Source organism: Triturus cristatus, chromosome 8 (genome assembly GCF_964204655.1).
Source record: "Triturus cristatus chromosome 8, aTriCri1.1, whole genome shotgun sequence".
In the NCBI taxonomy this organism is placed as follows: Eukaryota; Metazoa; Chordata; class Amphibia; order Caudata; family Salamandridae; genus Triturus; species Triturus cristatus.
Genome location: NC_140591.1, coordinates 602,665,873 through 602,684,139, shown reverse-complemented (window position 1 = coordinate 602,684,139; position 18,267 = coordinate 602,665,873). Strand labels below are relative to the sequence as shown.

At 44.6% G+C, this 18,267-nt stretch overlaps 1 protein-coding gene across 15 annotated transcripts in view; it reads left to right on the top strand.

The window, feature by feature from the left end:
* MYCBP2 (MYC binding protein 2) overlaps positions 1 to 18,267 on the top strand; it is a 1,771,217-nt gene that overhangs the window by 296,276 nt on the left and 1,456,674 nt on the right. For all 15 annotated transcript variants that reach the window (XM_085622060.1, XM_085622057.1, XM_085622054.1 and 12 more), the window contains exons 15-16: positions 7,137 to 7,341; positions 9,602 to 9,747. In XM_085622060.1, the coding sequence (XP_085478186.1) occupies positions 7,137 to 7,341; positions 9,602 to 9,747 (351 nt within the window). The remainder of the gene's footprint in view (positions 1 to 7,136; positions 7,342 to 9,601; positions 9,748 to 18,267) is intronic.

Sequence of the window (18,267 nt, the reverse complement as noted above, 5' to 3'; positions counted from 1 at the left end):
AGAGAACACGGTCCCAACCACCAATCGTATGGCGTGACGTTGCCTTGTAGAACATGCAAACATTCCCCAACTCCCTCCCTCCCCCCAACCTTCCCGTTACAACTCCCCCCACCCTGCACCCCTGCGTGAGCCCATGTAGCCCCCCCAACTTGCAGTGTGCCTGTCGCCCTAACATTAACTACGCTACCAAAAGAGACCCCAGAGGAGGAAAGAGCCTCACTGAGCACCCCACAACCCCCGGGCATTGAATAGAAACAATAAACCAAAATATGGAAGTGTCATCACAGTAGTCAGTCACTGGGAACCAAAAGTCTATTCCTGTCCATCCAGGCCTACGCCGTTCCCTGCGGTCTGTCCCACTCGACGTCGTTGCTGAGGCAGGGTATCAAGCCAATCTCCAACCTCCTCCGGCCGATCAAAGAAGTGCGTCCGATCCTCAAACTCAACACGCAACCTGGCCGGAAAAAGCATCGCATATTTCAGGTCCATGTGTCTCAGCCGCCGCTTGACACCCATGAACTCCTGTCGCTGCTTTTGGACCAATTGTGGGTAGAAACTGATATGAGTGTTCTCGAACTTCGTCGGCCCACTCACCCTCTAGGCCTGCAGTATAGCATCCCTGTCCCTGAAATGAAAAATTCTGGCGATGATGGGCCATGGCGGAGCGCCCGGTTTGGGCTTGCCACCCGGAACTCTATGGGCCCGCTCAACCGCAAAGAATTTACTCAAGCCTTTGGGTGCGAGATGGTTGAGCACAAGGTCTTCCACGAAGAGGTCAGCCGCAGGGACCTCCGATTTCTCCGGCACCCCGATTATGCGCACATTATTCCGCCGAGCCCTACTTTCAAAATCCTCCAGTCGACGGACAGCGGACCTCGGCTTGCAGGTCAGACACGTCCGTTACCAGACTCGACGTCGTCAGACCCAAGGATTTGACCTTTTCATTTGTTTGTGAAAGGTCCGCTCTGACTAGTTTAACGTCGATCAAAACCGCGTCCAATTTATGGGCCAATGCCGCCACTTTCATCTCATCAATGGCACCCATGACGTCCTGCAATGTCAACTCCGTCGACGATCCCGGGCCATCCTTGGATCTCTCCGGTGACTTATGAGGGCCACCAGGGGAACCTCTCGACTGGGTATAGCGATCCATGTTGTTAGCTTGAGTTTGAGCTCCCCGCCTAGTCGTCTTGGATTTTTGCTTATCTCCGTCCAATCTAGCCGCCATTGTCTGATGGTCGCCAAGGGTGTCGGCCACCAACACGATGAGCAATCCCCGGAGAGCCTATCTAGGGAGCCTCGGTGATCCCGAAAGGTAATCCAGGCTAGTGTCCAAGAACAGGCAGGATACCCAGTCGTCCCACTATAAATCTGTGCTGACAATCCAGGGCCCCTCAGTTTCAGCGAGGAGACCCGAAAGTGAAAGTAGGGGGTGCGCACCGGTCCAAGTCCCGCATGCCGTTGTTGTTCACTTTCTGCCCGGGCACCATGCCAACTCGAGTCCGGGGCAAGGTCCGGAGTAGGCCGCCAACTTGGACTCGATGCTATTCCGGTTCCCGATGTCCGATTCGAATTTGGACAACAGGTATCACCTCCACGTAGGTTCGCCCGTAGAAGCCCGTCGATAGAATCAGGATAAATTCAGGATAGACGTGGGAGGTTGTGGAGGCCCTCGGGAGCCCTGTGCCTACGCGGCCATCTTGGTTGCGCGCTAGGCTCCTCCCATCAGTGTGGATTTAATGTGCTGAGCAGTTTGATACCAAACTTCTCAGTCTTCAGTGCTGCCATTATGGTGCTGTGGAGTTCGTGTTTTACAAGCTCCCAGCACCATGTACTCTTAAATGGCAGCACTGCACTTACAGGGCCCAGGAATGGACCTGGGTACTGTAGGGGCACAGGGCTCCTGCCGCTGTGCCCACACCACTGGCATAGGGCACCCAGCTAGAGGGGTGGCTGATGTATGCCAGGGCAGTGTAGGTTGTGGGCATGGCACACAGGGATGTGTGCCATGTTGTCTCTCTGTGTTGTCTTGTACCCAGACACTCAGCCTGCCAGGGCAGTGTGTGTGTGTTAGGGTACAGGTCCTCTAAGGATGGCACAATGAGTGCTGCAGCCCTTAGAGGCCTTCCCTGGTCACAAGGCCCTGGGTACCTAGGGTACCATTTACCAGGGGCTGACATGTGGCCAGGGTTTGCCAATTTGGTTTTGAGGTTTCTGTTTAGGAAAGGAACATAGGCCCTGGGCACCTGATTGGCAGGAGTCCAGGGCGCACTCAGTCAAAGTACATCAGCAATTCAGCAAAAAGTGGGGGCATACCATGCAAGAAAGATGGCACTTTGTCACAGTGGGGGATGGAGATCCAGATAAAAATGATGACGCACATACCATTCACACAACCTAGACCCTTGGGATGATTACAACACAGATCCCGACCCACACAATGACCCGAACCTGTACCCCACTAGTCCAGCTCCACCAGATGACAATATTGGGTTTGCGCAGCTCATTAACAGAGCTGCTCAGTACCACGGGTTACAGCTACACTCTGACCCTTTAGAAGATTTTTTACTGGAAACATTTACACCCACACAAACATCCACACATACCCTGCCAATATTAAAAGGCATGTTAAAACATGCACCAGAGGTTTTTAAGGACCCCGTCAGAACCAGGACTCTTAATACCAGGGTAGACAAAAAATATAAGGCAGCTCCCAATGACCCAGTGTACATTAAAGGTCAGGTCTCTTTGGATTCTCTTGTAGTGTCTAATGCACGCAAGAGAGCAAATTCACAAAGCACAGTCGACACCTCTCTTCCTGATAAGGAATCCAAACCCATAGATGCATCTGGAAAACGTATTGCGTCACAGGCTGGAAATCATTGGCGGATTACCAATGCCCAAGCTTTGTTGGCTGCCAGATATGACAGGGCTCACTACGATGAGCTTGAAAAGCTAATGCAACATCTTCCTGACCAATTTAAAGACCAAGCCAATGACCTTATACAGGAGGGAAAATTAATAACAAATACCTCAATCAAATGTGCGATTGATGCAGCGGATACTGCCTCTCATGCTATTAATACCAGCGTTTTGCTACGCAGGCATGCTTGGCTCCCAATCTCCGCATTCAAACAGGAAGTGCAGTCCACTATTCTTAACCAGCCCTTCGACCAAGAGCATGTTTTTGGGCCCACAGTTGATACATCTTTAGAAAAGATGAAAAAGGATACAAAGACTGCCAAGTCCATGGGGGCCTTGCAATCCCCTAAGGGTTCATTTTGTCACTCCTTTTACAGGGCTGGCTCCAAAACAATTAGCTCGGAGCATCCCTCTTCTTCCTATAAGAGCCCTCAATCAAAACAATTCCTCCAGAGGATACTTTCGTGTAGGGTTCAGAGGCAACAATGGTAAGGGAAGAGGTCGCGGTAACAATACCCGCAACTCCCCCACCACCAAGCAGTGACTTCCCTTCACTCCCCCCCCCCCCCCCGACCATCCCACTCCTGTCAGGGGACGCCTCTCACAGTTCCTACCTGTCTGGAATTCCATCACCACAGACAAGTGGGTAAGACAAATTATCCAGTATGGTTATTGCCTGGAACTCACTTTTACTCCCCCAAATATACCTCCCAGACAACGTCCAATGTCCCTGGAACACCTCCCACTCCTGAAACAAGAGGTTCTTTCTCTATTACAAAAATATGCAATAGAACCAGTTCCCTTACATCACCAAGGCACAGGAGTTTACTCCCTCTACTTTCTAATTCCAAAAAAGGACGGCTCTCTCAGGCCAATACTAGACCTCAGACCGTTAAACCTCTACATTCAGTCAGACCACTTCCACATGGTCACTCTCCAACAGGTGCTCCCACTGCTTCAACAAGGCGACTTTCTCTCCACTCTAGATTTAAAAGATGCCTACTTTCATATTCCCATTCACCCCGCTCACAGAGAATATCTCAGGTTTGTGGTGGACGGCCAACACTATCAATTCAAAGTCCTTCCGTTTGGAGTGACTACAGCACCCAAAGTCTTCACCAAGTGCCTCACAGTAGTGGCAGCTCACTTACGAAGACCACACATTCACGTGTTCCCTTATCTGGACGACTGGCTCATAAAAGCCAAATCACACAGCAGCTGTGTGCAACACACACAAGACAATCCACCTGCTTCACAACTTGGGCTTTATGGTGAATCCCACCAAATCCCACCTCCAGCCGTCCCAACACACAACAAATCTAGGGGCTACAATAAACACTTCAAAAGCTTTAGCATACACCAACCCTCTCAGGATAAACAGTATGCAAGCTCTAATATCCAAATTTCAGACTCCACACTCATTACTAGCTTGAGTGTTCATGCAGTTGATAAGAATGATGGCCTCTTGCATTCTCTTCGTCCCTTATGCAAAACTCCAGATGCGTCCCCTACACGAGTGTTTGTTTGGCATGTCAGTGGAACCAGGCTCAAGGTCTGCTAACAGATCTGGCATTGGTGGACAGCTGCACCCATCTCTCTGCAGTGGTGGAATACACAAAACCTTTCCAAAGGGCAGCCGTTCCTCGACCCGATTCCACAGATAGTGCCAACAGACGCATCGCTCACTGGCTGGGGAGCTCATCTTTAAAACCATACCATTCAGGGCATGTGGACCCCTCCACATAAATTCTGTGGAATTGTTGGCAATCTTTCTAGCGTTAAAATCCTTTCAACTCCATCTCGTAGGCAAAGCTGTCCTGGTCCGCACAGACAACATGACAGCAATGTACTACATACAGAAACAAGGGTGGACACACTCTCTACAGATTTCACACCTAGCTCAAAGCATATGGAGATGGGCCATTCTGCAAAACCTATATCTCCTTGCAGAACACCTCCCAGGAGTACACAATCCGATTGCAGAGCTGCTCAGTCGTCAAACACAGCAGATTCACGAATTGGAACTTCATCCTCAAGCTCTTCCATTTTTTTTACATGTGGGGCTAGCCACAAATAGATCTGTTCGCAACACATCTAAACAAAAAATGCCAGGTATCTACACCCATTGTCCAAAGGCAATGCGCTACGGATGAACTGGTCAGGCAAATTTGCTTGCGCTTTTCGGCCTCTCCCACTAATTCCGTTAGTGGTTCGGAAGCTCAAACAGCATTCCCTCACAATGATCCTGGTTGTTCCAACATGGCCCTGGCAACCATGGTTCACAACCTTCTTGGAACTATCAGTAGTTCTTCATCTAAAACTGCGCCTCTCACCCAAGCTTCTTACCCAGAACCATGGAGAAATAAGACAGCCAGATCCCAATCAACTCAATCTTGCGATCTGGCTCCTGAAGTCTTAGAGTTCGGTTACCTCAATCTCCCACCAGACTGCATGAACATCATTAAGGAGGCTAGACGTCCTACCACCAGAGCATGTTACGCCGCAAAGTGGAAACGATTTGTAGTTTACTGTTCAAATAACATCAGTCCACTAGATACTTCTATTGAAAACATGTTATCTCTTACACATACAACAATGTAACCTAGCATATACATCCATAAGACTACATCTCGCAGCAATAGCAGCTTATCTCCAAACAGACAACACTTATCCTTGTTTAGGGTACCCGCTATTAAAGCATTTATGGAAGGACTTAAAAGAATAATTCCAACCTCTCCGGTATGGAATGTAAATGTTGTCCTTACCAGACTCATGGGTCCCCCTTTAGAACCTTTGCACAAATGCGAACTACAATTCCTCACTTGGAAACTAGCCTTCCTAGTCGCTATCACATCTCTCAGAAGAGTTAGTGAAATCCAGGCATTAACCATAAAAGAACCATTTTTACAAATCCATCATAACAAAGTGTTTCTTGGGCCTAACTCAAAATTTTTACCTAAAGTCGTTTCTGCCTTCCATCTTAATCAGTCTGTTGAACTCCCAGTCTTTTTCCCACAACCAGACTCAGTGGCAGAAGAAGCTCTTCACACGCTGGACATTAAAAGACCACTACTCTACTATATTGAAAGAACAAAATCCTTCAGAAAAACTAAACAACTCTTTGTGGCTTTTTCTCCACCTCATAAGGGCAATTCCATTACAAAAGCAGGAATTGCAAGGTGGATTGTTTAATGCATCCAAATATGCTATGCTAAAGCCAAACGTACACTAACACTTCCACAAAACACTATTGTGTAGATGTGCAAGCAAAACAACAAGCTAGTGTGGGCCAGGCTGTATTAAAAACACTTTTTCAGACCACTGCAACAGATAACAGGTAGCCACCGCTAAGGAGGTAACTGCTGTATAGTCTGTGCACAAGTATACGATCTACAGCTCATATGCCTCGAACAGAAAATGCTACTTACCAGTATGCATCTGTTCTTGGCATGTAGAGCTGTAGATTTGTATACTTGTGCATAGACTATACAGTAGTTACCTCCTTAGCGGTGGCTACCTCTATCTGTCCCAGTACCATCTTACTAAGATTACTGACTCCATCATAACCCTCCATGGCAAAACAATCTGGAGATGGAGTTGATTCCCATGCGCAGTATCGTCCTAAGGAGGAGTCACCTACCTCGTGAGTACAAAGATTTCTTCCAAGACAAAAACAAAGTGCAAACATCCGAGCCCAACACTAGCTGGCGATCTATGCACAAGTATACGAATCTTCAGCTCTGCATGTCAAGAACAGATGCATAATGGAAAGTAGCATTTTCCTTCTGTATGGGAGCTTGTGCTGCAGCCAGTTTCCGACTGCAGCACAAGCTCCCATACAGTAAAGGGAGCTTGCGACCGCACCATGTGTGGTCGCATCATAATTTAGCGGTCGGGACCCCTGACAGGAGGTCGGTCGGACCCATATACGTGACAGTGTCTGGCGGACGCAAGTCCGCCCAACATCATAATAAGGCCCATGGTGTGTGAGGCTGTGATCCGTGGGACCATCACCAAGCCATGCAATCGATCCCACTCCATGTGCAGTGTGCCTTGGGATTCTTTAAAATATTTCTAAATAGATTTTGGTGGTACTAATATTTATTGTAGGGCGTATCTATCATCTCTTGCAACAAATTCAACTCCATTGTGGCTTGTCCAACTTGAAAATGTGTGATATATTGATGTCTTTTAATTTACCATAATTTCGGTAGGATTTGGGGTTGAAAACATGGCTACAGCAATGGATGAAGACCTAGAAGAAGAGCTAGATGATAAAGATGAAAAGTCAATGATGTGTCCTCCAGGCATGCACAAGTGGAAGCTCGAACAGTGCATGGTGTGCACTGTGTGTGGTGACTGTACAGGTTATGGAGCCAGCTGTGTCAGCAGCGGACGTCCCGACAGAGTACCAGGAGGGTAAGAAATAGTATAAAACAAGGAACTACAAAATATTGTTGGCCAGCTATATGTTCAGAGATTTTTGACGAACTACGCTATTTAATATAACAGAATACACTGTTATCTGATTCTCGTGTACCTGGTGTAAATCTTTGGGTATGAACTACATTAAACACATAGGAAAAAGTAGTAACGCTCCGATATCTCTAGGTTGGTGAGGAAATAATTTTATAGAAAATGGAAACCGACTGTAGTCAGGTTTTATTCCCCTCAGACATGCCAATCTATAACAATGGTGGCTCTCCGAGACACTCACACAGTGAGTCTTCAGAAGATTTACATTCTCCAGGAAAGAGAATGTTCTTACTCTCCATTAATTCTTTGCATGCATATGTCAATTCCAAAACTGGCAACATCGAACAAGTGATCAAGGTGGTGACATTAAAAATGAATAGGCTTTCTAGCAGTGTGTTTATTGATGGTCAGCATGCAAGAAGTGGAGGGGAATGTGGGCTCGGTTGAGTATCCCATTCTACTGTCGAGTCCCCCATCAGGGGGATGATCGAATTTCAGCTATGCAGAGATGACACCATGATTAAGTTGGAAATGCAATCAAACATTTGGAGCACTTTCGCATAGGGAAATAGCTTTGTTTAGTAGGACTCCTTCATGACTTGGACTTTTGCAGTATATTGAAAATGGTGTGTGGGTCTGTTTGATGGGGTGGCTGGAGGACCAAACTGTTGCAAAGGTGTGTTTTTTGATACAACCTTTTGATTGCCCACTAACCCTCCTGCTGTTAGAGTTGTGGATGTAGACTGTGTTAATTCTAAAAAGTGCCTGGAGCAGAGAAAAGATTGTTTGAGATATAAAGACAAGCAATAAACTAAGGTATGTTGTAAGATGAAAGTACATGTTCCTTGCCCTAGACCCATTGACATCGGAGAAAACCAGCTCTGCTGGGAATAAAAAAATATCTTCACAAGATGAAGGGCCAGGTGACAGTCCACTACATGGCAAGGTGTATAGTGGCATAGCAGAGAAAGACCTCTCTACACCATATAAAGAGCACCAAGGTCCAAAGGGTCTTTCTTCTTGCATGAGATACTGAACAAGGACACACATTTGTGAGATATGAATAAGATAAGCCCAAACCTGAACCTGTGCTTACTTAACTTCCTTGGAGTAGGGCATGGGGTCTCTTCAGTGGTTAGTGACTGTCCTGAATTGTTGATTGATTTTTTTTTTTTTTCTTCTTATGAATTATTTTCTTTTTGCTGTTTTGTCTTTACTTTCCTTCTTTTTTCCCTTGGAATATTGGGTGACAAAAATGATTTTAAGATGCGGGGGCTCACCCGTATTTTTGTGTGCTTACTTTTTAATGTGTTTCTCTTAAAACAAATGTTTAAAGATAAATTAATAGTATAAGTGTAACATCTACTGAATATATAACTGATGCTTTTCTGCTGCCAGATTTAAATAAGTTACCTCACAGGTTAGGTCTTATTTTTTGACTCGCATTTAGTTTTAAAGCCCAGTCTGAGTCAGATGTTTCTTGAATTGTTGACAGTTTTCAGGGTGTGATAATTAGTTTCTAGTTATCCTTTCATCCTAGTTTTCTAACTAGGCTGTGATAATAGGATGAGACATGTAATATCTGTAATTTAATGTAAGTCTGTTGTAAAGCCGTTCTGTGAAATCATTTTGTAAATGTATATGGCATAAATTACCCTTTGCTGTACATATAAGGATTTTGCATATCACCAAAGAGTTCCAAGACCATATAGAGAAACGACCACACTGTCACCTTCCCACAAACCTCTTCAATCTTTGCTGTGCTTTTCTTTCATATGGAACAGATAGGGTGTGTTTAGACATGAAGAATAAATGTAGATGCTGTAGTGCAAAATTAAACACACTAAAAATTAGATATTTGTTGCAAAAATATATTGGAATCCATGTAATACAAGTCAGATTTTAAAAATCGCTGTGGACAAGCACCCAGAAAGACCTTTCTGATATTTACCTAAAGCATGCAAACAGATATATTTTACGTAAATATCTACTTTCTGCTTATCACTGTTAATGTAGAAAGAGAGAAGAAGAAAAAGTTATTATAGTTGAACAGTTTCTTCTTTACTCCAAGCAACTAGAGATGTCACTAGTTGTCTGTAATAAGGAATTGGAGACAAGCTTTTGTAAAAGGATTTCTGGCATGTGTTGTAGTTGCCTAAGATTGTTTTTGATTTTATTAAAACATAATTATTTTATTCTATAGTGTCTGTGGCTGTGGTTCAGGCGAGTCTGGATGTGCAGCGTGCGGATGCTGCAAGGCCTGTGCGAGGGAACTAGATGGCCAGGAGGCAAGACAGAGAGGAATTCTCGATGCTGTGAAAGAAATGATCCCTTTAGATCTTCTACTAGGTAAGGTTAAGTGCAATGTCCTGGATTTGTTATGTATGTGGCATACGTGCCTGCACTGGAAATGAATGCTCTAAATCCATCTTCTCTGTTTCCCCTTGAAAACATCATATGTCCGACAAGATTTTCGGAAGTCTTTTAATAGCCGCTCCCTCAATGAGAGAAGCGGAAGCCAGAAAATAATCCAATCTAACATACTTCCTATGTGGAAACGAAAAATAAGTATACCCAGGATCTGCTGCTTTCTTACAAAACCACATATCCACCAGCCCATAACTAGTAATAGCATTTATAGCTTTAAAAACCTGAGGTTTCCGCCCTAAATAGCTATCCTTTCCCCATCTGCCGGTATCTACATGAATATTCATGTCCCCACAGATGATTAATGGTGTTGGCCAGGCTACTAACTCAATCTCTAATTTAGACCATAAATCTGTATCATCAAGGTTAGAGCCATATACTGTACAGATGGTGAGTTGATTTAGTACGGAGGCGATGGCCCACCGCCCAGATTTATCCGACTTAACCCGTTCAATTGGAAGCAATCGTCCAGATACATGTATAGCCAGCCACCCCTCTCGTATTAGTGGATTGAGAAGAACAGACAACCTGAGCGTAGCCCGGTATAATATTAATCTCTCTTTTCTGCCATGGAATATGTGTCTCTTGTTGACATATAATATCTGCCCCTATACCTCGCAGCATCTCTCTGGCCCTATTTCTTTTATTTCTATCATTTAATCCACCAATATTAATTGTGGATATAGTTAGCCTACCCATATTGAATTTTGCCCTTGTTTAGTCTGTCTCCTAACCCTTCCTTTGCGGCTTTCATTATACCAAAAGAAACTTTCCAACCACTCAAAGCCCTCCCAAACTATAACGGCTACCACTTCACTGGTACGTTTTACATTCTGTTCTAACTTACTGTCTTGGTATTTGTTTTTTACCCCCCTTTCCCTCCCTTACCTTCCCACACACGAACCCACCCCTCCCCCCTCCCTGTGAAATGAGGCATTCAGACCTAACTAGGTCTGTGAATGATGAATGGTGATCCAAACCCTAGTGACGGCGTACAACATATTGCTGTTGTCTTTTCATTAATATACTATTCCCAGGCAAAAGAGAAATCATAGAAACTATTTTTCAAAAAATATCCAACTCTACTTGGTACACATTCTCATAGCCCACTTTTTATTATTATTTCCCCCCCCTCTCCCCCATTTTATTCCCCCCCCTCTCTTTGCTCTTCCTGTATAAATTGTAAATTTAGTCCACATACAATGACTCACTCCTCCGCATTCAAGAAGGCCTTGGCTTTAATTTCGGAGGAAAAAAATCGAGTTTGGTCTTTCCATATAACTTTCAAGCGAGCCGGACTAAGAAGAAAAGCCTGTGCACCCTTTACTTGAAACTGGGAAATCAACTGCCGCAGACGCCATCGTTGCTCGACAGTAACATGACAGAAGTCCGGCCGAGTAAAGAAGGTGAACCCATCCGCCACCCGTTGAGCTTCTGGTCTGGCTTTCTCAAACACATTCTGTCGCAATAGAAAGTTCCCAAAGTAAACCAGAAGTGCCCTAGGTTTTGCATCCGGGCGGGCTGGTTGTCGAATATTAAATGGCACTCGATGTGCTCTCTGCACTTCTTGTGCCCAATTCCAGCCTGCCAGGTCGGGAAAAGACTTCTCCAGAAGCTGGACCATAAAAAGACGTGCATCAGACCCTTCTTTCCCCTCCGGAATTCCAAGAAAGCGCAAGTTGCTCCTTCTTTGTCTGTTTTCTGCCTCCTCCAACTTCCAGTGGATGTCCGTAAGTTGTTCCTCTTGCACCTACTATGTCATCTTCCAGCGCCGATGTCCGTGTTTCCAGCTCTGTCATCCGATCAGATATATCATTGCATGTTTTGGCGACTTTCCGAACCGCACCCTGCAGTTTCCGGTTAGCATTTTGAGAGCGTTTGCTTTCCAGTCTGGCTTCTTCCCTGTGTGCCATTACGCACTGCAGTATGGACTCGAGGGTTGGGGAGGGTGTCAATGAACCTTCTGAGCCTTTCTCCTCATTAAGCCGATTTCTAACCCCCAGTTGATCACCCAAAGAATAATCCCATCTAAGATCGGTTTGCTTGCCTCCCGCTTTCCCAGACCAGGAGTGCGTTTTTCTAACAGAAGTCACCCTTCCCTGACCATCAGTGCCTGAAAGGCTATCCTCCTCACTAGACCCGGAGTTGGTCTGTTGGCCAGAACCCAGACCCGACCAGGTAGCATCAGAGAGCGAAAAAAAGTCATTGGCCTCATTCGCTTCAGAATCAACATCCTTCTCTTTACCCACACGTTGCAGCCCCTGAGTCTTATAAGGAGTTTTAGGAGCAGCTCCCTTTACCCCTTTAGCCTGTGGTTTTTGGGGCTGCCCCCTCCTTACCTCCTGTTGACAAGGGGTTACCCCTGAAGTGTCAATATGGGCAATCCCAATACTTAAGTCAGTTTGAACTGTGCTTTCTTCAGCCGTAATTACCTCTGAACTAGTATGTGGTTCAGCGCATTCATCCTGGTTACCTGACTCTCCTTGATTCAGCGGTGGCTTACCCGTCACATTCTGTTCGTCTGCAATCTCCTCTGAAGTCGGGGGATTAACAACGGATAGATCTCCTGTCAGCGTGGAGCCTACGCTGCTCCCTATCCCCCGGAACAAATCCACGATTGACGCGGGCTGCCGGGGCTGCGTTGCCAGGACCTTCCCCTTTCCGTCTTGCTGCCGGCGTCCCTGTACTGTAGGAGGTGTTGATGAGACATCTCCTGGATCCGAAGACTGTTGCTGGGGTTGTTGGAGCTGCGGCAGGGGCTTGCCGGGGGCCGATTGTCCCGCTCCGCCTCTGGCTTTATCCCCAACTTTCGGAGGCATAGTCGACACACGGGAGTACAATCGCTCTCCTCTGCTCCGCTGCTTACGTTGCAACCCCTGCAGCAAGCCACGACAGCCCGCGATCAGCTCCTCGACAAATCTTGCCAGCACCGCTGTCCCACGTTTAAACGCAGGTGAGTACTGCTCCGTTTTTGAAAAAAGTCTTAGGGTGATTACTCCATGCGGGTAGTTCGCCATTCGCCGCTGATACCGCTGATACTACTGAAAAGTCTGCTAACACGCCATCACCAGGGTGGATCAACCTCGACGCGGCTAGCACAGGCTAGCACTCGGTCGCCATCTTGCCCCAGCCATAATCCATTAGTCCTGAGTATTGAGGCGTGCGCATATACTAAGGGTCTCTCAAAGTGGTCATTTGATAAAAAACTGTTAGTCACAGAAGGATTTATTGTACATATTAGGAGATGGACCAATCAGTTCTTTGAGATAAATAGATATAGTACCTCTAGAGAAAATGTTTGGGACGCTTTTAAAGCTGGACTCTGATGGAATAGACCAAAACTAGTAATTTCACCTCTGAGACAACTGAGAGGGGAAACACTGGCCCTCATAGAGGAACTGAGTACGAATGAGAGACAACATATGGAAGCTATAGTACATAAACAGATTGAGAGGCAAACGGATTTAGAGTTAAAAGTAATTAGGACTAAGGCCAAAATTAACGGAATTTATAATAAAAGGGGAGCGGAAAGGTTTCAAATGGCTACACGGGAGAACTATGAGTATGGGGAAATGACAGGGAAACATCTGGCATTGCGAATCAAACAAAGGGCGACGGTAAACAATATCTCAAAATTAAGAGGGAAAGATGGTACGTTGGTTACAGATTTAACAGGTATATTAAATGTACTTATGGATTTCTATCAGGACCTCTATAGATCTAGGGACCCGATAACGGAAGAAATAGGGACAGTATTGGGTAATGAAGATCCTCAGTTGTTGGGACTTGAAGCGGACATTACGTCGAGTGAGGTTTCCGAGGCCCTAAGTACAATGGCTTTAGGCAAAGCATCGGGCCCGGATGGGATCCCGATCGAAATATATAGAGCTTTGCAAACAGAATTGACTCCTTTATTGTTGGATCTGTTTTTGTCAGTTCAACAGAAGGGGGTTCCACCACAATCCTGGCAGGATACAAACATCGTGATATTTTTGAAGAAGGCCAAGAAGCCGGAGGATCCCACCGCTTATAGGCCAATTTCTTTAATTAATGCAGACGAGAAATTGTATTCAAAGATATTGGCCATAAGATTGTCTAAGATAATTGGGACTCTTGTTAGTCCATGGCAACATGGCTTCATCCCCGGTAAAAGTACTACGGATCATGTCCGCAGAGTTATTTCATTATTTGATATTGCCGAGGCCTCTGGGATACAAATGTCGCTGATTCTGCTCGACGCTCAAAAAGCCTTTGATCAAGTCGAATGGGCATATTTTGGAAAAATTGAAGTCTTAAGGGATTCGGCCCACGGATATTAACTGCCATACAGGCCATGTATTATAACGCACATGCTAGAATTCAGTTAATGGGAAAGGAGTCTGGTAGGATCAGGATTACTCGTGGGACACGGCAGGGGTGTCCGTGTTCCCCTATATTATTTGCCCTTTATATCGATCCTTTGATTAAGTCCATAATGGAGGATCAACTAATTAAATCAGTAGAGATCCTCGGATATAAAACCAAACTTTTAGCCTATGCAGATGACATTGCTGTAATTACTACGGATCCGCTTGCGGCTATAAATCAGATTGAGAGGCTTGCAGCAGAATTTGGGAAACTGTCAGGATATAGTTTAAACACGGACAAAACTCAAATTATATGTTCGAAAAACACGCAGTTTCTGGATCCACGTCGGACAGAGTCAGCCACGTATTTGGTTAGAACGCTAACAGCGGAGGTTGGTACAATATGGGATAAAAATTTGTCACCATTAGTTACAAAAATTAAGGGTGAGCTGAAGAGACTGGATAACTTACATTTATCTATTATCGGTAGAGTAAATGTCATCAAAATGACGATGTTTCCTAAAATATTTTATTTATTTCGCTGTATACCATTGGAACCGGAAAATTTACTATTTAAACAGATGGAGCAAATGTTTAGTCAATTTATTTGGGGCTTTGGGAAAATCAGAAGATCAATAAAATACTTATCCTTACCACAACATCGGGGCGGACTCGCGGTCCCAAATATGCTGTTCTATTTTTGGGCAGTAATGCTGCAACATATGAGTGTTTTATTCAGGCCACAGACCCCAGATTCAGCAGGGGCAATTAGCGTCCTAGAAGGGGACAAGGATATACCATCTATTTATGAACTTGCAATGGGTAAATTAGCGCCAGGGCTCGCCTTAAGGCAGCTGGAAGGCAGTTACTATAAAAAAACGCGTTTTAAGATTATTAGAGCAGCTGGGAACGTATGGCGGAAGATCTGTAAACATTTGGAAATTCCCAGAATTCATAGATGTATACTGTTGTGGCGCACATCTGCTTTTCCGGCGATAAAGTATGATAATATAGGGAGAACATGGGAAGAAGCAGGAATCAGAAGTATAGGAGATATTACTGATCTAAATGGGGTGGTTTTTGTTTCGAGACCTTCAGGAACGATACAGAGTCGATTCCCGAACCATCTTCAAATATATACAAATTAGGGCGACTATAAATAGTTTGGTTCCACAACCATTTAACCTTCCTACAATCCCATTATTAGAATATCTGAATAAAAAACAATATCGAGTTAAGGATGTGTATATAATGCTGACGACAGCCACAATGGACGATCTCTCTAAGGTAGAAAGTGCCTGGGCAGATAAATTAAATAACCCGGATGTAGACATTTGTAGATCACTTGAGTTGTCTAATAAGACCTTTTTGACCGCCAATCTTAAAGCCCAAACCTTTAAAACGTTGTTTAGACTGTATTTTACTCCAGCCAAACTCTGGGCATGGGGAAGAAGGGATAATAATAAGTGTCCTAGATGTGACCAGGGCCCGGCGGACACTAGCCATATGTTTTTTGACTGTAGTAAACTGAATAGTTTAAAGGCAGGCATTGAACGTTTTCTATGTCAAAACCTGGGGCAACTAATACCATTAACTCCAACTATGATGATACTGGGTTTTGACGAAAGCTTACAGTTAAACCACAGTGCAACTTACTTTTGCTTTATGGTCACTGCCATCTATCGGTTACTTATTTCTACCAGGTGGAAGGACATAGATCCCCCAAATTACCAGGCTTGGTATGCTAGACTCTATCACATTTATAATCTGGAGAGGGTATTATATGAATGCAAAGGCAGGAAAGGCATGGCTAAGGCACGAAAGATCTGGGGGCCACTGATGGAATAAATAATAGCTATTGGTGGAGAATCTTAAAAAAAAAGAAAAAAAAAAGAAAAAATTAAAACATCATATGTTTTTCCAAAATGTGTGTCAATTCGTTTTACAATTTGTGTGCGTTAGTCTATCAGTGTTGTAGTGTCTGGGTCTTATTTGTTTCCTTTCCGAAGAAGAGTAATCTAGTAGGACTGGCAAATATATCAAAATTCAGAATCAGTGAGTTAGCATATTTGAAAATAGGCACATATAATTGCGCAGTACAGGCACAGAGGACCAGAGGCATCGTTACTGCTCACTGAACTTATTAGTTATTAAAGGAGAGGGTTGTCTGGTGGTATGTATGTGTGAGTTCCTGACCTAAAAAAGTACAAAAACAGCGAGACTTCTAAAAACGTTGTGAAGGAGATCTTGTGTTTTTAGGCTTTATAATGATATGTGGAACATCACAGCTGTGTCAGGTAACATGTCAGTAATGCAAGGAAAGTGGATAGTATCAAAGTCCCAGATTTCAGCATGGCTGTTGGGAGAAAGTGCATATTAAAATAAAAAGGTTGAATTATCTTAAAGCCGTTTGTACAGACAACAAATGGTCAGCAGGCAAAATGTTGTTGGGGGCACATGTCTTCAGTGCTGTTCTTTCCTATTCGACAGAGATGCAGATTTTGGACGTTAATTGTGTATATGATGCATCTCTTCCTCTCCAAATGTGGAGATTTCTTTCTGCACTTTGAGCAGAGCCAGAACATTTTGCACAGCAAAGGGGATAAATACATGAGTTTGTGCCTGCCTTTGTCCAAGCTCTACCCAAATATACCCACTGCTTTTCCTGTGTGTGGATTATAGTTGTACGAACTCCTGAAAATGCATATTTTTCCTTAGTTGAACTTCCTTCGTTGGTGATCTAGCAATCCCATGTCTACTGTGTTTTGAGCTGTTGCTGGATTCATACAAAATCTTGAGGTTTTGGAATCGGATCTGTACCAGTTGTCTCTACAGTGTTATGGTTTTCTACACCCATACGTATGTACAGTGAATTCAATACCTTGATAGACCATGGAAAGCACTCTTAACTGTTGTTCAGACATTTTGAGGTCCTTATTCTCCTGAATGGCACTGCGTTTTTCCAACATCCATTGGACAGATGGCTGAGAAAAATGCTGCCAAATCTGCACATTGAGATCCAGGTTCCACCCTATGCATTCAGGGGCAAACTATGTCTATTACTAATCATTCTAATGAAGAATGGTCTTTAAAGGGAATGCCTACTGAAAACTGGTATTGTCCATGTCTCCTCCCACCATGGGGGCAGAATGGAAACACAGTGCTTGCTGAATACATTCAACAGGGCTCATTTCCCTTCCTTGCCTTCGGGGAGGGGGGGGGGGGGGGGTGAGGGGAGAGATGGCGGCGCGAGTCAAGTGACCTAATCTTGCCAGAGCTCATACTTGGAAGAGTGGTGGAAGTAGCTTGCTAGGATTTAGGTTTGTGGAACTCTAGTGCCCAATTCTTTGAATCAGTTTACCTTATCCTGCCTTGGGGCGGTGAAAATCAGGTTGCAGAACACCCAACTATAGGACACTTGATATATATTTCTCGAAACAAGCAGTGATCAAAGTTGCTTTGTATGGACACATCTTGAAGTGAGTTGGAGACCTTAGCCAATCATAGTTTGTTAGTGTATCCTCTGGACACAATTTGGGACTTTTCTCATGACCGTAACATGCTTCAGCCTGTTCCCCACAACTAAGGACACATGCCCCTCCCAGCCCTCCTTATCCTTATATTATCTTGCCTGGGGGCTCAAGAGTCTTTGGTAAAGAAGTCTCATTGGGTGCAAAATAAACCTAATGACCAAATCATTTTCCCAACACTTGCATGTAAATATAAATTTTAAAGGGCTGATTCTGTGTGTTATGAGGGACCTTGTAGACTTAATGCTGAAGATTTTTCCAAGACATGCAACATTTCTCTCTTGTTTACTTTACTGGTGTTATCTGTGGACAGCAACCTTGTTTTTATATGGTTGTGTCTTGCATTGTACTGTAGCTGCATTAGTCTAGCTTTCCTGATGAGACCCCGAAATGCTTTGTGGACAGGTACCTTGTGCTTAGTTAGAATGGTGCTGGTTGGTAGAGTGGCATTTGTGGGAGGTGTTTTCGTGAAGAGCCGATTTGAGCTCTTGTCATAAGACATTTCTCTGCACCTGGGTGTGTAGCTGAGTGAAAATGAGTGGAAGGTAAGCTGCTTAAATTTGTAA